At 48.6% G+C, this 26,619-nt stretch overlaps 1 protein-coding gene across 3 annotated transcripts in view; it reads right to left on the bottom strand.

Moving 5' to 3' along the window:
• The window catches only part of SHTN1 (shootin 1), a 71,559-nt gene that overhangs the window by 17,910 nt on the left and 27,030 nt on the right, over nucleotides 1–26,619 (bottom strand). For all 3 annotated transcript variants that reach the window (XM_069979683.1, XM_069979684.1, XM_069979685.1), the window contains 9 exons: nucleotides 25,325–25,419; nucleotides 20,979–21,135; nucleotides 19,470–19,567; nucleotides 18,441–18,522; nucleotides 12,988–13,082; nucleotides 12,622–12,768; nucleotides 11,991–12,144; nucleotides 4,564–4,675; nucleotides 2,527–2,609 (listed from right to left, as the gene is read on the bottom strand). In XM_069979683.1, the coding sequence (XP_069835784.1) occupies nucleotides 2,527–2,609; nucleotides 4,564–4,675; nucleotides 11,991–12,144; nucleotides 12,622–12,768; nucleotides 12,988–13,082; nucleotides 18,441–18,522; nucleotides 19,470–19,567; nucleotides 20,979–21,135; nucleotides 25,325–25,419 (1,023 nt within the window). The remainder of the gene's footprint in view (nucleotides 1–2,526; nucleotides 2,610–4,563; nucleotides 4,676–11,990; nucleotides 12,145–12,621; nucleotides 12,769–12,987; nucleotides 13,083–18,440; nucleotides 18,523–19,469; nucleotides 19,568–20,978; nucleotides 21,136–25,324; nucleotides 25,420–26,619) is intronic.

The following is a 26,619-nucleotide window of genomic DNA, read 5'->3' as shown; positions in this document are numbered from 1 at the left end:
ACCGCCCCCCCCCCCACTGATACATAATATGTGCAACAGCCGCCCCCCCCCCCCCCCTTCAGTGATATATAATGTGCTTGAACCGCCCCCCCCCCCCCCCACTGATACATAATATGTGGCACAATCCCCCCTGGGATATATAATATGTGGCCTCCCCCCCCATTGAAACATAATATGCAGCACAGCACCCCCCCCCCCCCCCCCCGCAGTGATATATAATACGCGGCACAGACCCCCCCCCCCCCCCGCCCAGTGCTATATAATATAACGCGGCACAGACCGCCTCCCCCCCGCCCAGTGATATATAATATGCGGCACAGCCCCCCCCCCAGTGATATATAATATGCAGCACAGCCCCCCCCAGTGATATATAATATGCAGCACAGCCCCCCCCCCTAGTGATATATAATATGCAGCACAGCCCCCCCCCCCCCCGTGATATATAATATGCAGCACAGCCCCCCCCCCCCCAGTGATATATAATATGCAGCACAGCCCCCCCCCCAGTGATATATAATACGCGGCACAGCTCCCCCCCCCCCCCCCAGTGATATATTATACGCGGCACAGAACCCCCCACCCCCCACTGATATATAATATGCGGCACCCTCCCCTCCCGCCCAGTGATATATAATATGCGGCACAGACCCCCTCCCCTCCCGCCCAGTGATATATAATACGCGGCACAGCTTCCCCCCCCCCCAGTGATATATAATATGCAGCACAGCACCCCCAGTGATATATAATATGCGGCACAGACCCCCTCCCCTCCCGCCCAGTGATATATAATATGCGGCACAGACCCCCTCCCCTCCCGCCCAGTGATATATAATATGCGGCACAGACCCCTCCCCTCCCGCCCAGTGAAATATAATATGCGGCACAGACCCCCTCCCGCCCAGTGATATATAATATGCGGCACAGACCCCCTCCCGCCCAGTGATATATAATATGCGGCACAGACCCCCTCCCCTCCCGCCCAGTGATATATAATACGCGGCACAGCTCCCCCCCCACCCCTCAGTGATATATAATATGCGGCACAGCCCCCCCCCCCCCAGTGATATATAATATGCAGCACAGCCCCCCCAGTGATATATAATATGCGGCACAGACCCCCTCCCCTCCCGCCCAGTGATATATAATATGCGGCACAGACCCCCTCCCCTCCCGCCCAGTGATATATAATATGCGGCACAGACCCCCTCCCGCCCAGTGATATATAATATGCGGCACAGACCCCCTCCCCTCCCGCCCAGTGATATATAATATGCGGCACAGACCCCCTCCCGCCCAGTGATATATAATATGCGGCACAGACCCCCTCCCGCCCAGTGATGTATAATACGCGGCACAGCTCCCCCCCCCCCCCCCCCCAGTGATATATTATATGTGGCACAGAACCCCCCACCCCCCAGTGATATATAATATGCGGCACAGCCCCCCCCCAGTGATATATAATATGCAGCACAGCCCCCCCCCCCCCCCAGTGATATATAATACCCGGCAAAGCTTCCCCCCCCCCAGTGATATATTATATGCGGCACAGAACCCCCCCACCCCCCAAGTTATATATAATATGTGGCACAGCTCCTCCCCCAGTGATATTTATAAAATGCGGCACAGCTTCTCCCCCCCCCCCCCCAGTGATATATAATATGCAGCACAGCCCCCCCCCCCCAGTGATATATAATACGCGGCAAAGCTTCCCCCCCCCCCCCCAGTGATATATTATATGCGGCACAGAACCCCCCACCCCCCAAGTTATATATAATATGCGGCACAGCCCCCCCCCCCCCAGTGATATATTATATGCGGCACAGAACCCCCCACCCCCCAAGTTATATATAATATGCGGCACAGACCCCCCCCCCCCACCCAGTGATATATAATATGCGGCACAGCCCCCCCCCCCCCCCCCCCCAGTGATATATAATATGCGGCACAGCCCTTCTTTTGATACATAATACGCAGCCCAGCCCCTTCCCCCATCAGGCAGCATACCATGTACATATTTCCCCGTCTGTGGTCTCCTTTAAGAGCGGCGTTCTCCAGCAGGAAGAAATAAAGGCGCCGTCAGCGCGTTTCATGGTCCATTATCTTATTAATACAATGGGAAATTCAGTTTCAGATTTAATGCTTTTCTATTGTCGGAAGTGAATGACTTAAAAGCCGCCATCGACTTGCAGAACCTGTCAGATCCGCGGCACGCGGCCGGCAGGGGGGCACTTAATTCCCCACTTTACATACTTACATTTTACAGAACCTCACAAGATGTTTGTTATAGTATAAGAAAAAATAGAAGCAAAGATTGGGGAGAAAACACCTATTACTTGTCGTGTTAACACAATCGACCCCTTCACTGCCGCCGCTGCGTCTGGTGGGGTCAGAAAGGCCGGTCAACAATGAGGGAGCGGGCAAATACTAAGAACAACTACCCCCATTATTGCTGGATGTGGAGGGGTCCCGGCTCCCTGCCCGGGGGGGACATGAGCCGATCTCTAGAGCAGTCTCTGATGTTCTTACCATTTTCCTCCTTTGGCGCACTCTCCTGCTTCACTGCGGCGGCCGTCACCGATGGCTTCTTACGGATGATAGACATGAGGGACCTGTAATGAAGCACCGGCCTGGTCACACACTACTCAGTAGCCGTATATCCTATGTCTATATATGTCTCTATATAATGTATATCACTTATATCTAATACACAGGCCTGGTCACACACTACTCAGCAGCCGTATATCCTATGTCTATATATGCCTCTATATAATGTATATCACTTATATCTAATACACAGGCCTGGTCACACACTACTCAGCAGCCGTATATCCTATGTCTATATATGTCTCTATATAATGTATATCACTTATATCTAATACACAGGCCTGGTCACACACTACTCAGCAGCCGTATATCCTATGTCTATATATGCCTCTATATAATGTATATCACTTATATCTAATACACAGGCCTGGTCACACACTACTCAGCAGCCGTATATCCTATGTCTATATATGTCTCTATATAATGTATAGCACTTATATCTAATACACAGGCCTAGTCACACACTGCTCAGCAGCCGTATATCCTATGTCTATATATGTCTCTATATAATGTATATCACTTATATCTAATACACAGGCCTGGTCACACACTACTCAGCAGCGGTACAGCCCATGTCTATGCATACAGTATATATGCCTATCTATATACCTTATATCTAATACAGGACAATGGAGGTACAAGCCTACTCAGCAGCCGTATATCCTACGTCTATATACAGTATATATGGCTCTATATAATTAATATAACTTATAACTAATACACAGGCCTAGTCACACACACCACTCAGAAGCCATATATCCTATATTTATGTATTGTATCTATCGCTCAGTATATGTAAGGTGGGGCAGGGGGGGTGATTGAGGTTGAGAAAGCTGTAGTCTGAACACTTGTTCTTCAGTGTATGGAGCGCTCCGGTGGGTACTCTGGTGACTAAAAATCTTTCTGATCAACTGGTGTCAGAAAGTTATACAGATTTGTAAATTACTTCAGTTTGCAGTACTTATCATCTGCTGTATGTCCTGCAGGAAGTGGTGTATTCTCTCCAGTCTGACACAGTGCTCTCTGCTGCCACCTCTGTCCATGTCAGGAACTGTCCAGAGCAGCAGCAAATCCCCATAGAATGACGGGTTCACACTACGGAATTCTCGCGGACAATGTCCGCGGAATTCCGTCAGCTGTCCGCCCGCACATCTGGGCACCTTTCCGCCGGACCCATAGACTCCATTCTATGGGCCGGCGTATTCTGCTATACGCTGAAAGAAGTGTGCCCGTGCGGGTGGACAGCTGACGGAATTCCGCGGACATTGTCCGCTAGAATTCCGTAGTGTGAACCCGCCCGAAAACCTCTCCTACTCTGGACAGTTCCTGACATGGACAGAGGTGGCAGCAGAGAGCACTGTGTCAGACTGGAAAGAATACAACACTTCCCGCAGGACATACAGCAGCTGATAAGTACTGGAAGACTAGAATTCTTTCTAGTAGTATCTTACAAACCTGTACAACTTCCTGACACCAGTAGATTTGAAATAAAAATATTTTCACCAGAGTACTTCTAACAAAAGCAGCATGTGTGAACAAGACGGTCTGGATGCATCTTAGCCAATAGCTGTAAATAATGGCCTTCCCATATAGTGACACAGCAGAGATCTGTATAAGTGGAAGGAAGAGAGAGTCTATGTAAGGAAGGAAGGCAGAGAGAGTCTATGTAAGGAAGGAAGGCAGAGAGTCTATGTAAGGAAGGAAGGCAGAGAGAGTCTATGTAAGGAAGGAGGGCAGAGAGAGTCTATGTAAGGAAGGAAGGCAGAGAGAGTCTATGTAAGGAAGGAAGAGAGAGTCTATGTAAGGAAGGAAGAGAGAGTCTATGTAAGGAAGGAAGAGAGAGTCTATGTAAGGAAGGAAGAGAGAGTCTATAAGAGAACTGCTGAGCAATGCTGTGATCAGGACTTAGAGGATGAGACGGTATCTTCAGCGGTAACTGCTGTATATACAGTATCTTACCGGATAGGGTTTGGCGGTGGTGGTGGTGGCGGTGGTAGAGGAGGCGGTGGTGGCGGTGGAGGGGGGAGAGCCGCCTTCTCTGCCTTATGTACTCGCTTCTGAAGTTCATCCACTGGAGGAAAAAAAAAAAAAAAAAAAAAAAGATTCAGAGGGGAAATAAGATTCAGGGAAGAGACAGAAACACAAGATAACGCAACAAAGATGGAGACAGCGAAGAGGAAGAGGAGGGAAAGAGGGAGACGCCAAAGAGGAAGAGGAGGGAAAGAGGGAGACGCCAAAGAGGAGGCAAAGAGGGAGACGCTGAAAAGGAGGCAAAGAGGGAGACGCCAAAGAAGAAGAAGAGGCAAAGAGGGAGACGCCAAAAAGAAAGAGGAGGGAAAGAGGGAGATGCCAAAGAAGAAGAAGAGGAGGGAAAGAGGGAGACGCCGAAAAGGAGGCAAAGAGGGAGATGCCAAAGAAGAAGAGGAGGCAAAGAGGGAGACGCCGAAAAGAAAGAGGAGGGAAAGATGGAGATGCCAAAGAGGAAGAAGAGGAGGGAAAGAGGGAGACGCCAAAAAGGAGGCAAAGAGGGAGACACCAAAGAGGGAGAGGAGGCAAAGAGGGAGACGCCAAAGAGGAAGAGGAGGCAAAGAGGGAGACGCCAAAGAGGAAGAGGAGGCAAAGAGGGAGACACCAGAGAAAAAGAGGAGGGAAAGAGGGAGACCCCAAAGAGGAAGAGGAGGCAAAGAGGGAGACACCAGAGAAAAAGAGGAGGGAAAGAGGGAGACGCCAAAGAGGGAGAGGAGGCAAAGAGGGAGACGCCAAAGAGGGAGAGGAGGCAAAGAGGGAGACGCCAAAGAGGAAGAGGAGGCAAAGAGGGAGACACCAGAGAAAAAGAGGAGGGAAAGAGGGAGACCCCAAAGAGGAGGCAAAGAGGGAGACGCCAAAGAGGGAGAGGAGGCAAAGAGGGAGACGCCAAAGAGGAAGAGGAGGCAAAGAGGGAGACACCAGAGAAAAAGAGGAGGGAAAGAGGGAGACCCCAAAGAGGAAGAGGAGGCAAAGAGGGAGACACCAGAGAAAAAGAGGAGGGAAAGAGGGAGACACCAAAGAGGAAGAGGAGGGAAAGAGGGAGACACCAAAGAGGAAGAGGAGGGAAAGAGACAAAAAAAAAAAAGAAGATTCAGATGGGAAATAAGATTTAAGGACGAGACAGAAACAGAATATAACGCAGGAAAGATGGAGCCGGCGAAGAGGAGGGAAAGAGGGAGACGCCAAAGAGGAGGAAGAGGATGAAGAGCGAGACACCATAGAGGAAGAGGGAGACAACAAAGAGGGGGAAGAGAAAGACATGACAAAGAGGGTAAGAGGGAGAAGATGGAGAAAACGAAAAGCGGAGGGAGATTATGAAAAGGAGGGGAAGAGGAAGAAGCCGAAGAGAGACAAAAAAGGAGGAGAGAAATGATAAAAAAGGAGGGGGAAGCGGGAGACGATGAGAAGGAGGAGAGAAGACCGACCATGACAAGGAAGGAGGAGACGATAAAAAGGAGGGGAGGAGAAAGACCATGGAAAGAAGAGAAACAGAGATATTAAAGATGGGGGGGGGGGGGGGGGGGGAAGACATCAGGAAGGGGAGAAAGAGTTTGGAAGGAGTGGGGAAGCAGATCAGATTTATCATTTTCCTGAAAATTGTCTGTTTTGGCCCATAGCAACCAATCCCAGCTCAGCTTACATTTTATCAGAGCCCTTTAAAAGTAATAAAGTGACACTGCCCCACCCCCTTTCTGTAGGAGGACGACTCTACACGGCTGTAAAGCCTAAATTCTGCAATTTTCATTCCTTATTTTATAACAGATTTGTTGGTGCTTGGTCTGGAGAAAAATGCTTTTTATCCTAGGCGGATTGTGCCACCTGGGTGGGGCTTCATGACAGCTGTGCCACTTCGCCCCGCCCCTATCGGCACCGTAGGCTCTGTGCCTCCGTGATGTCATTGTTATCTAGGCCCCACCCAGTGTGGGCATATACACTGTGTTCCAAATTATTATGCAAATAATATTTTCACGTATTTTCCAAACTTACCTATATGGATTGCAGTGATTGTCATTTTCCTGTCATTTTCCAGTCAATAACTATTCAAGTATAATTGAAAGGTTTTTGAACAAACTGCCTATGATAACAGTATATTTAAAAAAAAATAATAATAATTACACTCAAAATGCATGTTCTAAATTATTATGCACAGCAGAGTTTTCAACCTTTTTATTTTTATTAAGAACAAAAAAATGGTCATTTGTGACATTATAAGAATAAGCAGATTATAACAAACTAAAATCAAACAGTTTTCAAGTAAAAAATATATTCTAGGTGATGTTACATTTGCACATACGACCCCTTGTTCAAAAGGAGCTTCTGAACTCTCTCGTCCATTGAATTTGTCAGTTTTTGGATGGTTTCTTCTTCAATTGTTTTGCATGAGGGCAGAGTACCCTCCCAGAGCTGTTGCTTAGATGTCAACTGCCTCCCTCCATCACAGACTGCCTCCCTCCCTCCATCACAGACTGCCTCCCTCCCTCCATCCATCACAGACTGCCTCCCTCCATCCATCACAGACTGCCTCCCTCCATCCATCACAGACTGACTCCCTTCCTCCCTCCATCACAGACTGCCTCCCTCCCTTCCTCCATCACAGACTGCCTCCCTCTCTCCCTCCATCACAGACTGCCTCCCTCTCTCCCTCCATCACAGACTGCCTCCCTCCCTCCATCACAGAATGCCTCCCTCCCTCCCTCCATCACAGACTGCCTCCCTCCATCACAGACTGCCTCCCTCCCTCCCTCCCATCACAGACTGCCTCCCTCCCTCCCATCACAGACTGCCTCCCTCCCTCCCTCTCTCCATCACAGACTGCCTCCCTCCATCACAGACTGCCTCCCTCCCCCCATCACATACTGCCTCCCTCGCTCCCTACATCACAGACTGCCTCCCTCCCTCCATCCATCACAGACTGCCTCCCTCCCTCCATCCATCACAGACTGCCTCCCTCCCTCCATCCATCACAGACTGCCTCCCTCCCTCCATCCATCAGACTGCCTCCCTCCCTCCATCCATCACAGACTGCCTCCCTCCCTCCATCCATCACAGACTGCCTCCCTCCCTCCCTCCATCACAGACTGCCTCCCTCCCATCACAGACTGCCTCCCTCCCTCCCTCTCTCCATCACAGACTGCCTCCCTCCATCACAGACTGCCTCCCTCGCTCCCTACATCACAGACTGCCTCCCTCCCTCCATCCATCACAGACTGCCTCCCTCCCTCCATCCATCACAGACTGCCTCCCTCCCTCCATCCATCACAGACTGCCTCCCTCCCTCCATCCATCACAGACTGCCTCCCTCCCTCCATCCATCACAGACTGCCTCCCTCCCTCCATCCATCACAGACTGCCTCCCTCCCTCCATCACAGACTGCCTCCCTCCCTCCATCCATCACAGACTGCCTCCCTCCCTCCATCCATCACAGACTGCCTCCCTCCCTCCATCCATCACAGACTGCCTCCCTCCCTCCATCCATCACAGACTGCCTCCCTCCCTCCATCCATCACAGACTGCCTCCCTCCCTCCATCCATCACAGACTGCCTCCCTCCATCACAGACTGCCTCCCTCCATCACAGACTGCCTCCCTCCATCACAGACTGCCTCCCTCCATCACAGACTGCCTCCCTCCCTCCATCACAGACTGCCTCCCTCCATCACAGACTGCCTCCCTCCATCACAGACTGCCTCCCTCCCTCCATCACAGACTGCCTCCCTCCCTCCATCACAGACTGCCTGCCTCCCTCCATCACAGACTGCCTGCCTCCCTCCATCCATCACAGACTGCCTGCCTCCCTCCATCACAGACTGCCTGCCTCCCTCCATCACAGACTGCCTCCCTCCATCCATCACAGACTGCCTGCCTCCCTCCATCCATCACAGACTGCCTGCCTCCCTCCCTCCATCACAGACTGCCTCCCTCCCTCCATCACAGACTGCCTCCCTCCCTCCATCACAGACTGCCTCCCTCCCTCCATCACAGACTGCCTGCCTCCCTCCCTCCATCACAGACTGCCTGCCTCCCTCCCTCCATCACAGACTGCCTGCCTCCCTCCCTCCATCACAGACTGCCTGCCTCCCTCCCTCCATCACAGACTGCCTGCCTCCATCCATCACAGACTGCCTGCCTCCCTCCATCCATCACAGACTGCCTGCCTCCCTCCATCACAGACTGCCTCCCTCCATCCATCACAGACTGCCTCCCTCCATCCATCACAGACTGCCTCCCTCCATCCATCACAGACTGCCTCCCTCCATCCATCACAGACTGCCTCCCTCCATCCATCACAGACTGCCTCCCTCCCTCCATCACAGACTGCCTCCCTCCATCCATCACAGACTGCCTCCCTCCATCCATCACAGACTGCCTCCCTCCATCCATCACAGACTGCCTCCCTCCATCCATCACAGACTGCCTCCCTCCATCCATCACAGACTGCCTCCCTCCATCATAGACACTTCTTTTCATGATGCTCCAGAGGTTCTCAATGGGTTTGAGGTCAGGGGAGCATGGGGGCCACACAATAAGTTTATGCCCATAGCAGCCAGAGATGCAGATGTGTTATTTGCAGCATGAGACATTGGTGCATTGTCATGCAGGAAAATGATCTTGCTGCGTAATGCACGGTTCTTCTTCTAGAACCATGGCAGGAAGTGCTGGCAGCATCTTGTTGTTTGGGGGACACTGGAGGCACCAGCAGCTTCAAAAACTTGTCTGCTGCTATTACAAGGAATTTTTTCAGTTGCTCTTTTACCCTGACGTAATTGCCTGTTGGAAAGAGTCCGCCATTGTCCCTTATTAGTGTGCACACGTGTGTGCTGGGAATCAGCTACATACTTCTTCATTGTGCAATGATCACGATGAAGTGTCTTGGCCATGGTGATTGTAGTCATGCCTTGACCTAAACACTCCACAATTTGTTGCTTCTCAGCAGCCGACAGATCCTTTTTCTTTCCCATTTTGGATAAAAATGTAGGCTGCTTAATAATGTGGGACATCCTTTTTAAGTATTTTTGCCTTTAATTGGACACACTTGCCAAACTAATTAGCACAGGTGTCTGCAATTGCTCTCAGTGATATAAAGAGCCCTGACACATCACCATCAATGAGTTTAACTGGAGAACAAAAAAATTCTAAAATCAAACACTATTTGTTTAATAATTTGGAACACAGTGTATGGCGCCAATGAGGGTGGGGCAAAGTAGCATAGCAGTTGTGAAGCCCCACCCAGGTGGCACAATCCATTGATAGAATGGATTTTTCACCGGACCAAACACCAACAAAATTATTATAAAGTAAGGCATGAAAACTGCAGAATTTAGGCTTTACAGCCGTGTAGGGACGTCCACATACAGAAAGGAGGGGAACAGCGTCACTTTAAAGCTAAGTGCGGAGAGACGACAAAAGTGTGTGTGGGGGGGGGGGGGGCGAAGAGAGAACTTCAAAGAGGAAGAAGTGAGGTAAAAAAAAAAATACATAAAAAATAAAAGCGCAAGATATGTAATAGTACAATGCAACAAAGGACATGGCCAGTTACTACAGACAGTGGATTATTTGGGGAGCATTACTGGAACATGCCAATTCCTCTTTTGTTACTGTTACTAGTACTTCTGCATTCTGCAATACTACTATAATACAATGTATGAGGACACTATACTACTACTATATACTGTACGAGGACACTATACTACTACTATATACTGTACGAGGACACTATACTACTACTATATACTGTACGAGGACACTATACTACTACTATATACTGTACGAGGACACTACTATATACTGTACGAGGACACTACTACAATACAATGTATGAGGACACTATACTACTATATACTGTATGTGGACACTATTACTATACATCTGGAGAGGATCAGAGGATACAGAGCTGGTTCACATGTCGGGAGCACAGGCAATAATCCCCCTCATCGGGTTTGTTGTCTCCTCTGTGAATACATTGTATATTTGTATTGAGAGCAGTGCCTCATTATCCATCACCCCCCTCTCCTCAGATGCGGCAGCTAATGAGACGCGTGTTACTGTTAAATGGAACAAGATATTGATTGTCAAAAATCAGAGTGTAAATAAAGAGAGAAGGAAGGCGGAGTCTGCGCTGAGAGCGAACCTTTATGCCCTGCGCATTGTCACGGACAACTGAAGAACATTCTCAGAAACCTTTCATCATAAAGCTTTTATTATAGCATCAAGGCCGTCGCCACGTGCAGCTGTCGCAGCACTCCGGTCGTGACCCGCACACAGGAATGGCTGCCATGGTCACAGGTTATGGGGTTACTACACACCATCAGGGGCATCGTCATGTCTAACAGATGGAAAGACGTCCATAACGTGCAAAAACATAATGTAAGATATGTGGAAGGAAAGTGCATGCTGGGACATAGAGCACAGAGCAGATCCCGCTCACCTGTGTGTCTATAGTGAACCCACTTTCTGCAGCAACAGGTGAGAGAGGCGTCTTATGAAACAAAGAGAAGAAAGTCCGACATCCGTTCATGTCGCAACCTGAACTTTAGGGTCATCAGAAAATAACTTATTGTATAATGTTTTTATTATAAACTGATTTTTTAAAGAATTTTTTGTGAAATTTTTTCTAATTTTCCATTTTTCTATCTATATTATAAAATAATCCTGATATCTTGCAGTTCTCATTCTCACCACTGGGGCTAACACTAAGCTGAGACTTCCTGTTGTGTCTGTGGTGATAAGAGGAGCTGCTGTAAAGTGATCTGTACAGCATTGCAGCGTCCTGTTGACACCAGTACATAGAGGGGACAATAGCAGCTCCCTGTGGAATGACCTCTTCATAGGTCACAGAGCGCGCTCAGTAATGTCTCATTTTCATCTCAAGGGGACAAAGTCTGTCTATTGTCATCTATGTCCATGAGGCTAAACTAAACGCTGTTAAGACAGTCCATGCAAGATGGCCGCCCCCATAATAATGTACATAAAGTGAAATAGAAAAAAAAAGTCAGAATATAGAAACAGATTAGAATAAAACAAGTCAGATAAGTCCCAAATGTGTTATGTGGCCTGGGATTTTATTGCTCAGGTGCTGATGGTATGGATGTTGGACTTTCTTCCCATGCTAGGACACATCATGTTAAATCAGGAGCATTAGGTTGCCAATACACCCCCAATACCCGTCGGCTAAACATTATGTTTCCCGTCCTCCCCATACACAGGAAAGAGAGAAAAGCTGCAGTCAGCGCTGTGGTGGCAGCCTCTCTCTCTAAGAACAAAGGGCGAGTGGGGAGTGAGGGGATGGAGGAGTGGTATGGTACCTGTCTATGTGGGTATGGTACAGGCTGCCTCCATGCAGTGGGTTACAGGTCCCATACCTGTGTGTTTCAAGTCCTTCACCATAGACTCGGAGCTCTGTAACCGGCTCTCTAGATCCTTCTTCTCTTCTTCTAAGATTTCAAGTTGTTTCTTCAGGCTTTGAACCTCTTTCCGAAGCTTGGCCTCTTGTAGCTGATCTTCCAGTTCTTTCACCTGGATGTAAGAAGATCTGACCTGTTAGTAAATCTCCCCAGAGTGTTTCAGGAGTTAACTATCACTGCGCCTCTGGTGTACGGGAGGTGCGACTCTCTCACTGATATGCCAGTCATATCCCTGGCAAGGCGGAGAGGTGGTGTGGCCTCCTCCCGTGCCTGATTTATTAAGGTTTACGCCCGGAAACAGGTAAAAAGCAGGCAAAAATCTACAGGGCTGGCCGGCTGTACTAAGAGGAGTGCGCCTTTTAGTAAATCCAGGCAGGGGGAAAAAAAAGGGAGCGGAGACTGGGAAACACCACTCCTTGCATCATCTGTCAGTGTAGAACCTCTAAGGAGACTGCAGGGGTCCCAGCAGACACGTTATTGGGTGCTGGAATACCCCTTTAACCAAGTGTGTCAGGATACATGGAGATTGCCATGTTCCCCCTATCCACGTCATCACATTTGCATTATACGACGTCCCCGGTGACATCACCTTCAGCTGGTGCTGGATCTCCGCCTCCTCCAATAAGTGCGTTAACCTCGCGTTCTCATCTAAGGCCTTTAACAATTGCTCGTCAGGCGAGATGCTCTGCAGCAGGAGGCAGCTTTGTCTCTTCAGTTTATTCTGCTCGATATACATCTGGGAAGACAGGACAGAGAACGGTGGAGTGTAAAACGTAGAGACGGATCCAACCACCTCTATAGGACATAACGTCAACTAAACCAGGAGGGTGAAAAGCCCAAGGCCTGAGTGTGACACCTGGGAACCAAACCAATCACATCTATGAAAGCTGGAGATGTTTAGCGCCTGGCAGCTTGTTATAGATGGCACTAATGGAGGTGACTGCACTGTACGCACCTCCTGGGCCAGGGACTCCGCTTTCGCCCGCAGATCTTTCTCCATCTCTAGGTCGGTCTGCAGCTCCTCATATTCCTCCACAGCCAGAACAGAGACTGCAAATACAGAATCCAACAATGATCAGCAGGATCCAAACCCGCCTCTACAGACTGGATCCACTCACCTCACGGCCTCACATTCTACAGACTGGATCCACTCACCGCACGGCCTCACAATCTACAGACTGGATCCACTCACCGCACGGCCTCACATTCTACAGACTGGATCCACTCACCGCACGGCCTCACATTCTACAGACTGGATCCACTCACCGCACGACCTCACATTCTACAGACTGGATCCACTCACCGCACGGCCTCACATTCTACAGACTGGATCCACTCACCGCACGGCCTCACATTCTACAGACTGGATCCACTCACCGCACGGCCTCACATTCTACAGACTGGATCCACTCACCGCACGGCCTCACATTCTACAGACTGGATCCACTCACCACACAGCCTCACATTTTACAGACTGGATCCACTCACCGCACGGCCTCACCTTCTACAGACTGAGGCTGTGCGGTGAGTGGATCCAGTCTGTAGATTGTGAGGATCTGCGGTGAGTGGATTCAATCTACAGACTGGATCCACTCACCGCACAGCCTCACATTCTACAGACTGGATCCACTCACTGCACGGCCTCACATTCTACAGACTGGATCCACTCACTGCACAGCCTCACAATCTACAGACTGGATCCACTCACCGCACAGCCTCACATTCTACAGACTTGATCCACTCATCGCAGAGCCTCACATTCTACAGACTGGATCCACTCACCGCACAGCCTCACATTCTACAGACTGGATCCACTCACCGCACAGCCTCACATTCTACAGACTGTACCCACTCACCGCACAGCCTCACATTCTACAGACTGTACCCACTCACCGCACAGCCTCACATTCTACAGACTGGATCCACTCACCGCACAGCCTCACATTCTACAGACTGGATCCACTCACCGCACAGCCTCACATTCTACAGACTGGATCCACTCACCGCACGGCCTCACATTCTACAGACTGGATCCACTCACCGCACGACCTCACATTCTACAGACTGGATCCACTCACCGCACGGCCTCACATTCTACAGACTGGATCCACTCACCGCACGGCCTCACATTCTACAGACTGGATCCACTCACCGCACGGCCTCACATTCTACAGACTGGATCCACTCACCGCACGGCCTCACATTCTACAGACTGGATCCACTCACCACACAGCCTCACATTTTACAGACTGGATCCACTCACCGCACGGCCTCACCTTCTACAGACTGAGGCTGTGCGGTGAGTGGATCCAGTCTGTAGATTGTGAGGATCTGCGGTGAGTGGATTCAATCTACAGACTGGATCCACTCACCGCATAGCCTCACATTCTACAGACTGGATCCACTCACTGCACGGCCTCACATTCTACAGACTGGATCCACTCACTGCACAGCCTCACATTCTACAGACTTGATCCACTCACCGCAGAGCCTCACATTCTACAGACTGTACCGACTCACCGCACAGCCTCACATTCTACAGACTGTACCCACTCACCGCACAGCCTCACATTCTACAGACTGGATCCACTCACCGCACAGCCTCACATTCTACAGACTGGATCCACTCACCGCACGGCCTCACATTCTACAGACTGGATCCACTCACCGCACAGCCTCACATTCTACAGACTGTACCCACTCACCGCACAGCCTCATATTCTACAGACTGGATCCACTCACCGCACGGCCTCACATTCTACAGACTGGATCCATATCCCTACACACCTGACCCACATTCCTCAGGCTAAATCCACTCGGCCATTTTCCTGGAGACTTTAAGATCACGTCTCTTTATATGCATGAAAATCTCAGCCGACGTGATCCGATGTGAGACCCCCAACAATGTAAAGCTGCTACATGGAGAGCGGCAGCTGCGCCACTAGACCGAGACTTTTACAAGATTGCAATATGAGTCAATACTTTTCCTCACCCATATAACATGCTCATTGCAAGAGCTTTACAGGAACATGCTGGAGTGTATAGGAAGAACCCCCCCCCCCCCCCCCCCATTTACTGTTCTTATATATTATATAGGGGGCCGGTGAAGTCAGCAGTGTAATAAGGAATCCATAACCAGAACAACCAGCTCCTAACACAAGGGGTCAAGACGGAGGCAGAGAAAGTGTCTGCCTCCGGTAATGAGAGGCGGTGGCACCGCTTGTCCCGCACATTCAGGTGCTTGTTAGTGTAAACGCCACAATTAGCCTAAGTTTCTAATCCCATTAACCGATGAACTACTTTAACGTCCTGCTGCAAACAGACCCTCCTCCGCCCACCCACCCCCGGCCACCAACACAGTGATTATAATCAGGAGCGTCGCTCGCTGCCAGCGACACATTAATATTCATGCCTCCTTTGTCAATGGACCTTAATTACTAATCAAAAGAGAAGCAATTAAGTATGGCGACAATTCACAGATCTGGAGAGTCGTGTCAGCAAACAAGTCGGAGGTGATGCAGTCTATGCCGTGCCAGGGGAGGGAGGGAAACACGCTGACAGGTGGACGGGGCCTGGCCCTGTGACAGCAGACACTGAACGCCAGCCAAGAGGCTCAACCAGTGACGTACAGCCCACAGATCCAGAACATTCCCTGAACAGTCCGAGGAAAATAACACCGCACAATGGAAAGTTCTGCAGCTTTCTATATATCTGCTGTGTGAACGTTCTTAGTTACATCCAGGTGGCAAACAATCACACGGCTGAGGGTTTACTACAATTACATCAATTCTCGGTAAATTAAGGGTATAAACCCACACACCGTATAAGCAGCGTATTTACTGCTGCGATACGCAGCAAACACGCAGCAAATACGCAGCAGATTAGATCTAAATAACTGAACACAGCATCAAATCTGTACCAACAAATCTGCTGAGTATTTGTTGCGTATCTGCTGCGTATACGGTGTGTGGGTTTGTACCCTTAAAGAGATTATTCAGGATTAAAGAAAACACAGCAACTTTCTTGCACACAAACAGCACCACCCCAGCCCTTAGGTTGTGTGAGGTATTACAATTCAGCACCACTTCAATTAAAGTGAGTTATGAAACCTTCACACCTAACCTTTGATTCGGCCCTGTCTTTTAAACCGCATATTCAGGCCCTGACCACTTCCTGCCGCCTTCACCTAAAAAACATTTCCAGAATCCGCTCTTTTCTCACTCCTGACTGCACAAAACTGCTGGTACATGCTCTCACTATCTCCTGCTTGGACTACTGTAACATCCTCCTCTCTGGCCTTCCATCCCTTGCTCCCCTCCAGTCTATCCTTAACTCTGCTGCATGACTAATCCACCTTTCCCCTCTGACAATCCCTCCACTGGCTTCCATTGCCCAACGTATTCACTTTAAATTGTTGACCATGACTTACACGGCCGTCCACATCCTGTCCCCTCCGTACATCTCTGACCTGATATCCCGCTACCGTCCCTCACACAACCTTCGATCCTCCAGTGACCTCTTTCTGCGCTCCCCCCTTGTTCGTACCTCACACAACCGCCTCCAAGACTCTGCCCGAGCCTCCCCCATACTCCGGCTCTCGCTGCCCCCGACACATCCGGCTCTCATCCACCATCAAGTCCTTCAAAAGTAACCTGAAAACTAGGCTACAACCTACAATAATTCTGCATCACACTGTGACTGGCTGCACTCGCCCTCGCGGGCAGGGTCCTCTTCCCCCATGTACCAGTCTGCCATCTGCCTTCATGTAATGTGTTTGATCTTGTATTGTTCCTGTTTGTTACCCTTATAGCTTGTAAAGCGCTCTGGAATTAAGGGTGCTTTATAAATATTATTATTATTATTATTATTATTCTGACGACAGAAAAGGTGCGGCTTGTGGAAGAAAGTGGCCATGTTTTTCTAAGCCTGGAACCCTATTAAATACATCAGCAGCACAAATTTTATTAGAAAGTTGCAGACCTTTAAATGGTCACTAACTCCCACCATGGCTACAAAACCCGTTCCCAAACTTGTACTTTCACATTATATGGAAAGCCACAACTCTCATCAAGCCCTAGCAAACATCCCATCTCTAGCTGCTAGAGAACTAAAGCTCCTATCATACCTTGCAGCAATACCACAGTCTGTGGTCTTCCAAATGAACAAGTACCATCATCCATGTGGCTTTCCAGCTGCTGTAAAACTACAACTCTCATTATGCTTAAGCAGCATTGACTTATAGGAGTAGTTGACCAAATGTTTTTTTCTTTAAAATCAACTGGTCCCGGCAAGTGCCAGAGATTTGTAAATTACCTATTTAAAAAAAAATCTTAAATCTTGCAGTACTTATCAGCTGCTGTATGTCCTGCAGGAAGTTGTATTCTTTTCCGTTTAGAGAGTAGGAGGTTTCCTATGGGGATTTGATGCTGCTCTGGACAGTTCCTGACATGGACAGAGGTGGCAGCAGAGAGTACTGTGTCAGACTGGAGAGAATTCACCACTTCCTGCAGGACATACGGCAGCTGATAAGTACAAGAAGACTGTCTCAGTAACCGGTTGGTTGAAAAAGTTGTCACTGCTGAGTCCATCTCGGAAGTGGTGGGGCTGCAGTCAGTGGGGGACCCTGTAGACTCCACTGGGGACCGCAGGGGGTAAGGACTCTAATAGGGCAGTAACATATAAAACATTTTCTAGTGCTGGAGTGCAAGGGGTACTCCAGCGCTAGAAAACTTTTTATATGTTACTGGGTTAAAGGGTTAAACAATGCACCCATCATATCCAGATCCATGACTGCCACAATTCTGCAGTTTTGTATTTGGAATCTATCCACACATGCCTGAGACAATGGACAGCACCCCACTGCGCTGCACAGCGGGAGACGTAGGGATTATTAAAAGCAAAATACTAAACGGCACCTAGTGGTCTAATGGCGGGAAACCTTAACAGACGGCTTGGGGATCTGTTGCTTTAGCTGACAATTACATGTGCTCATTCATCCAGCCAAGCATTTCCAGCCACATATCCTAAATCACAAGAAAGAGGCTGGATGTTAAGCCCCCCCGCTCGGCCCCAGGGGAGGTCATCCGCGATTATCATGCAATAAATAGTTTGAATTTAAGCGATAAAACCACAAACAAAAATGAGTTTTTTATGTCACTGGTCGCATCTTTTGATCTGACCTCAAAACAATCGTCAATTGTTAGAAAGTCTTTCAGTGTAAACACTCGTTTGCTGGGATCGGTACTATATTACAATTATATTAACAACTTTTTGTAGCTATTTATCTTTGCGTCAACGCCTGTCTATTATGAGAAGAAATCACGGCTTGTCCTTGACTAAACAAGCGATCTGTAGGTGTAAACAGGCCCTTAGTCTGTAGCCCTGGATGTGACGGAGGAGGCAGCTCACCTCGGTTGTACTTTTCTAGGAGTTTTCGCTGGTCAAAAACTTCCTTATTCAGAGAGACGTTTTCCTTCTTTGTTGCATTTACCTAAAAAGAGAACAAACACAACGAGAAAATCAGCGGAGGAGAGAAGACAGGCCGAAGATTTACTACAGGATCATTCCCTGAAAGCCGAGAGCGGTGCAGTATGACATCACCAAAGATGTGTATAGGATGTATACCACCTGACAGCGGGGTCTGTGTATAGTATATATACCACCTGACAGCGGGGTCTGTGTATAGTATATATACCACCTGACAGCGGGGTCTGTGTATAGTATATATACCACCTGACAGCGGGGTCTGTGTATAGTATATATACCACCTGACAGCGGGGTCTGTGTATAGTATATATACCACCTGACAGCGGGGTCTGTGTATAGTATATATACCACCTGACAGCGGGGTCTGTGTATAGAATATATACACACACACCACCTGACAGCAGGGTCTGTGTATAGTATATATACACCACCTGACAGCAGGGTCTGTGTATAGTATATATACACCACAGGACAGTGGGGTCTGTGTATAGTGTATATACCACCTGACAGCGGGGTCTGTGTATAGTATATATACACCACAGGACAGTGGGGTCTGTGTATAGTGTATATACCACCTGACAGCGGGGTCTGTGTATAATATATATATATATATATATATATATACACACACACAAACACATATACATACACACCAGCAGGGTCTGTGCATATTGTATATATATCAATGGACAGTGAGGTGTAATATGTATGTATGTATATATATATATATATATATATATATATATATATATATATATATATATATATACACACATACATACACACACACACATATGCATACTGTATATATATACACACACACACACATAAAATCAACTCTTCCGTGCACTTTTTTTCAGGGAGGGTATACACCACTTGAAGTCTGGGGTCCCATCTCCATACATACTGTTCTGCATAGGGGTACATGCTCTGCTCCCCAATATAACGCACCTCTTCTATGAGGTCCACCAGCTTGGAGCGCAGCTCCTCCAGTTCTATGGCTATTGTCTTCTTCTCCTCCTGAACTGAAAGGACTCGATCCTGAAGTTCTGTTGGATGAGAAGAAGATACAGAATATCAGACATAGAAGCCAATTCCCCGGGTTTCTGTGGAATAGATCCTGTATCTGCACATCTGGAGATATGGACACAAGGAGAAGTGGTCCAAGGGTGTACCCCAATTGTTTGTTGGCCCCTTATGCAGAACGCACTGTCCTACCATTCACCTGCTATGATAGTCCCTGGATGTTGTATCCCCATTATTCTCTGACGTCCCCCCATCTGGTCCTATCTTCTAGGTATTTTATTGCCCCCAATTGCCGACCCCTTTCCTGCCCGCACTTCTGTCCAACTTTGTAGTAACCGCTAACAGTCGCTGGACCCTATACTTCTACCCCCTTCCCTCCTTTTCCCAATGTCTGGCACCTGTTCTTACCTCCTAGTTTCTGCTGACAGTCCCTGGACACGGTATTCTCACTGTTACCTATAGACCCCCTCCCCCCATGTCCAGCGGCCTCACCTACCGTTTAGTTTCTGCCGACAGTCCCTTGAACCCCCCCCCCCATTCCCGCCACCCCGTCCGACATGGTAGCATGGACCACCCATGGCCAGCACGCTCTCCTATCGCTTAGTTTCTGCTGACAGTTCTTGGACCCCCCCAAATGCCTGGCGCACCCGTGCCTACTTTTTAGTTTCTGTTGACAGTCCCTGGACCCTATACACCTTCCCCAATGCCCTGTGCCCTCTCCTGCCTTTAAAGTGTCACTGTCGTTTTTTTTTTGTTTTTTTTTTGCAGAAATCAATAGTACAGGCGATTTTAAGAAACTTTGTAATTATGTTTATATCAGAAAAATAAATTTTTATCATGAAAAAGCTGTTTTTCTTTGTTCTCTGCTGGTGACTAATCTCCCCTCTCCCCTCTCCATAGGTTACACAGGGCCCGACTGATGTAAAAGAGTCGAAATTTCCTGATAATGAGCAGTGAATGAGAGAGGGGGAGGGGGACCTGGGGAAAGGCTTTTTGAATGCACATAATGGCATATTTGCCTAATAAACCCATTTACAAAGTTTCCTAAAATCGCCTATTGATTTCTGCAAAAAAAATAAATAAATTAACCGACAGTGACATTTTAAGCTTCTGCTGACAGCCCCTGGATATGGTATCCTGATTGTTCCCTACCCCCCACCCCAATGGTCAGCCCCCTCTCCTACCTTTAAGCATCTGCTGACAGCCCCTGGATATGGTATCCTGATTGTTCCCTACCCCCCACCCAATGTTCAGCCCCCTCTCCTACCTTTAGGCTTCTGCTGACAGCCCCTGGATATGGTATCCTGATTGTTCCCTACCCCCCACCCAATGGTCAGCCCCCTCTCTTACCTCTAAGCGTCTGCTGACAGCCCCTGGATATGGTATCCTGATTGCTCCCTACCCCTCACCCCAATGCTTAGACCCCTCTCCTACCTTTAAGCTTCTGCTGACAGTCCAGCGAGGTGCAGCCACCCCCTTCAGACACGGGGTCTTCTTCGTCCAGGTTGATCTCCTCAGTGATGACGTCCGGTCCCAGCTTGGCCATGTACAGCATGCTAATCCTCTTCAGGTTCTTGTTCTCCTTGTTCAACTATGATAGAAGGAATCACAGAACGAGCCATAAGACGAAACTGTGATCGGCAGCGGTGACGGCCGCCAGACCCTCCATATGTAATGAGCCGAAAGGTCAACGACAACAAAGAGCTGCTTATCTGCAAAGTGTGTGGGTCACCCAGCACTGGGGGGCTCTGGAATAAGGGGTCTCTAATCACCCCAATAAAGGTCCCAGATCCTCTATATGTGAGAGGAATGGGCCCTATAATCACCCTGTAACTCCCGCTGCTCCATGAACCCCTCACCCCTCCTGAGTGGGAGACGGTGACATTCTCAGGACCCCCCCTCCTCGGCCAGAACAATCCCAGCCATTAAGCTCCCGTCTACCCACGGCCTGTGAGGACGACATTGATCGGCCCTGTTCTGCAGGAAGCGCCTTGGATCCTTTTCATTAGAGCTGAAGCTTAACCCGCCGCAGGGACGGAAACAAGAGAACAGGATATTGGGGGTATTATCTCTATTGGGGTGAAAATTGCTGCAAGTAATGAAGTGCGCTCAGTACATGGGGATTAAGCTCAGGGCTCGACCTCTGTGACTTACAGCTCCAGAAACCAGACACATGGAACAGGTATACAGAAGAACGGGGCCCTGTATAACCTCTGTACCTGTCTGTATACCCTTACCTGTCTGTGTATGCAGTCCATATCTGTATACAGACAGGTACAGGGTATACAGACAGGTACAGGGTATACAGACATGGACTGCATATACAGACAGGTACAGGGTATACAGACATGGACTGCATATACAGACAGGTACAGGGTATACAGATATGGACTGCATATACAGACAGGTACAGGGTATACAGATATGGACTGCATATACAGACAGGTACAGGGTATACAGACATGGACTGCATATACAGACAGGTACAGGGTATACAGATATGGACTGCATATACAGACAGGTACAGGGTATACAGATATGGACTGCATATACAGACAGGTACAGGGTATACAGACATGGACTTCATACAGACATGGACTGCACATACAGACAGGTAAAAGGTAAACAGACATGGACTGCATATACAGACAGGTACAGGGTATACAGACATGGACTGCATATACAGACAGGTACAGGGTATACAGACATGGACTGCATATACAGACAGGTACAGGGTATACAGACATGGACTGCATATACAGACAGGTACAGGGTATACAGACATGGACTGCATATACAGACAGGTACAGGGTATACAGACATGGACTGCATATACAGACAGGTACAGGGTATACAGACATGGACTGCATATACAGACAGGTACAGGGTATACAGACATGGACTGCATATACAGACAGGTACAGGGTATACAGACATGGACTGCATATACAGACAGGTACAGGGTATACAGACATGGACTGCATATACAGACAGGTACAGGGTATACAGACATGGACTGCATATACAGACAGGTACAGGGTATACAGACATGGACTGCATATACAGACAGGTACAGGGTATACAGACATGGACTGCATATACAGACAGGTACAGGGTATACAGACATGGACTGCATATACAGACAGGTACAGGGTATACAGACAACAGGGACAGCATATACAGACAGGTACAGGGTATACAGACAACAGGGACAGCATATACAGACAGGTAGAGGGGTATAAAGACATGGTATACAGACAGGTACAGGGTATACAGACAGGTAGAGGGGTATAAAGACATGGTATACAGACAGAGCACATATACCAGGGATGGGGAACCTTTAGCCCTCCAGCTGTTGGAAAACTACAATTACCATCATGCCTTTGCCTGTCCTGGCATGATGGGAATTGTATTTTTCCAAAAGCTGGAGGGCTGAAGGTTCCCCATCCCTGGTGTATACAGACAGGTACCGGGTATACAGACTGAGAATATCAATGTATGACGGGGTGCAACACCCACACAAAACGTTTCTTCTCCCTGGATGACAGCCGTAAGTCCTGCAAATTTAAGTGTGTGTTCCATGCCTGCTGTGGGTAGTAGTGCTGTCCGACAGACCCCCCTCCCCCAATGTTTTCCATTATATAAGTTCTAGGGATGTGAAAGTGAAGCGCACAGCTCACGAGAGATAGATAAATAAATAGATAGATATCGATCCATCTAGGCTCATACACATATTATATATATATATATATATATATATATATATATATATATATATATATTAATTTACATACATACACAGCATATATAACCCACCAAACTCAGCAGGAGTGGCCAATGGGAGGCCCTCCATACACATTAGGGGTCTGACATTTATTGCTGGCGTCCTGCTGGGAGATTGATGTGTGATAAACATTTAGGGTCCCCAGTACCCCCACATGTAGTTATGGCTCTGCAGCAATTTACTCCTATAATGGCGCAGCCTTGCTTTACTTTGTTACTTTTCAGTCCTCTGAGAAAGCTGGGTGACCCGTTTGATGTTAATTCAAATCCTGGCAGATGTAGATGAAGCTGCTGGACGTATGGTCAATGACGGCCTCTCCCTATTCTCCCCCATGCTCCATATTTAGGCTACATGCACACATGACCACACTGAGTGCGCATGTGTATGGGGGAGAATCGAGAGAGGCGGTGGTTGACCGTACGTTCAGCAGCTTCAGCTACATCTGTCTGTATTAGGATGCACATCGAGAGGGTCACTCAGCTTTCCCAGACCCCTAAAAAGTAACAATGCAAAACTAGGAAGGCCGCCCATAACCAGACATAGCTGGACCATAGGACTATATGTGGGGGTAGTGGGGACCCTAAATATGCATCGCACATCTATCTCCCAGCAGGATGCCAGCAATAAATGTCACCAGACTCCTAGAGTCCGATGTGAAGCTGACCAGTTCCTCCTCCCACCCGGGTGCGATCGGCAGAGACTGAGCCGCATCTATAGGAATTCTGCCTCCTCAGGGTGAACAAAGGGCGGTAGGAAGCGCAGAGAGCCCCATTAACTGACCGGAGGGAAGAAAAGGGTTTTGGCGCCGCGGTGATTTCAGTCGGTGCGAATGGAATGTTTAATGAAATTTGGCAGAAGATTGCTGTAATCTGTTTCCCTATGAAGTGGCCCCGACGCGTTTCACACCAGCAAAAAATACATAACAGCGATAAAAACATTCTTCAATAATGATAATGATAATAATACCAGGCTGATGAGAGCGAGGGGAGAAAATGACATCCTTGGTCAATTCATCAGCCGCCGGTAATCAGCCGAGCGGCGAGGGGAGGTCAGCGCTGCCCCCTCCCCCGCCCCCTTGTTTGCTTCCATAGACAATCACAGTCAAAATGCGAAAACGTCCGCCGCTCCTCGCATCAACTGATAAACAGTGAATTGGCGATTTCGTTCTGTGAACGACGGCCGCGTCGGGGGGCTTTGTCCCTGGGCAGATTGCAGCCATTTGCTCCGGACGATCTGGGGGTATTAAGTGGCGCAAGACAATGACTGGAATCGCACAAAATGACAGCGATTCTGTATAAACAATCGTTTTGGTGAAATGTTCCCTCCGCGCAGAATAGCGAACGAGGGAGGTGGGCGCTGCTCCAACAACAAGAAAACCCACCGCTGCTCTGATTTACCATTAACCCCTGCATGACCGCTGAGTCTCCAGACCAGGTGATCTTTGCAGTGTTCACTCTTTTCAGTGTATGGAGATTATATATAATAAATATATAAATATATATATATATTACATATACACACACATACACACACACTGCTGGCTGACACCCGATAGCACCTGATTCAGATACGAGGCTTCACCTGAACTTCAGTCAAATATATGGGTTTGTTCCCATCACTGCGATCAATATGGGAAGATCAGCTGATTACACTGACTGCCCACTGATCAATAGCGGAGAGGGGAGGAGTGGCGCAATATATTCATCTAAATACAGTATGTGCAGACCAGAGGAGGAGGGGGGATACACAACTGCAGGGGGGGGGGGCTAAACCTCTGACCCTTGTTGCCCCAGACATACAGTTATCCTTCTACACATCAGGTATAGGAGGCCTCATTCTGCTCTTCTGATTGGCTACAAGTTGCTGGAGACAAGAGAATGTCAACATTAGTCTTAGATTAATCTTCCCCCTCCCTGATACTACTGATGCCGCCACCTCGAGCTGAGCGCCCACCAGGATATCCCAGCACAGGATAACCAGCATTACACCATCTTACCTTTGATGCCAGGGCCTCCGCGCTCTCCCTGCACGTCTTCTCGATCTCCAGGCTGTTCTGCATGTCATTGACCTCCTCAATAACCATGTGAGAGACTGAGGGGAGACAAGATACAGGAACCATCAGTACCCATCATATACATCAATATACATAGCAGCCATATAGCAGGATCACACACCACATGTAACATATATACCACATGTGCCCTATATAGGGGCTAGCTCCTCCTACACAAGGGGCCCTATATAGGGGCTAGCTCCTCCTACACAAGTGGTCCTATATAGGGGCTAGCTCCTCCTACACAAGGGGCCCTATATAGGGGCTAGCTCCTCCTACACAAGGGCTCCTATATAGGGGCTAGCTCCTCCTACACAAGGGGCCCTATATAGGGGCTAGCTCCTCCTACACAAGGGGCCCTATATAGGGGCTAGCTCCTCCTACACAAGGGGCCCTATATAGGGGCTAGCTCCTACTATACAAGGGGCCCTATATAGGGGCTAGCTCCTCCTATACAAGGGGCCCAATTTAGGTGCTAGCTCCTCCTACACAAGGGGTCCTATATAGGGGCTAGCTCCTCCTATACAAGGAGCCCAATTTAGGGGCTTGCGCCTCCTATGCAAGGGGCCATTATATGGCAGGGGTTAGTATTATAGCAGTTATGACTGCAGCACTGTCCTGTCTTGGTCAGTGAGTGGCTGAGCCAGGTTGTCACTGCAGGTGAGGTGTTGGCAGCGGCTGTGGTCAGAAAGGACCCAGAGACACTGCAGGAGGACATGGGGGGAGTGTGGAGATGTAAGTACAGCTGCTTTATTATGTTCTATATACAGTACCGACGCTGGAGCACCCCTTCTATGACAGGTGATCAGGAAATCACCCATTACATCCAGCAATGTGCAGACAGCGGCCCATGACTTCTAAACTCCAACCAGCAAATGACTGCTAGCTCCTCGGCCGGTCCTTGTCCTTATTACAAGGGGAGGTATCCGCCAAAAACAGATGCTGCTTTATGACTTACAACAGCATTCGGTTATTATAAAGAAAATGAATTATGGATTGCACAGTCCATGTGTATATAGAATACAGTTTTTGTTCTTGCTCAATTTTTTTTTTTTTTTTTTTAAAGGATGACACAACACGCACAGCGCCACCCCTGTCCCCAGGCTGTGTGTGGAACAGAGCTGCAAATCCGCAGCCAAACTGAGGACAAGAGTGCTGCTGGTCTGGGAAGTGGACGTGTTTTTGTAAACCCTGGATAACCCTTTTATATGGCCGCTGTTATGACAGCCAATGTCATC

The sequence above is a fragment of the Dendropsophus ebraccatus genome, chromosome 8, assembly GCF_027789765.1.
Source record: "Dendropsophus ebraccatus isolate aDenEbr1 chromosome 8, aDenEbr1.pat, whole genome shotgun sequence".
In the NCBI taxonomy this organism is placed as follows: domain Eukaryota; kingdom Metazoa; phylum Chordata; class Amphibia; order Anura; family Hylidae; genus Dendropsophus; species Dendropsophus ebraccatus.
This window is presented reverse-complemented; position numbering and strand designations above follow the sequence as displayed.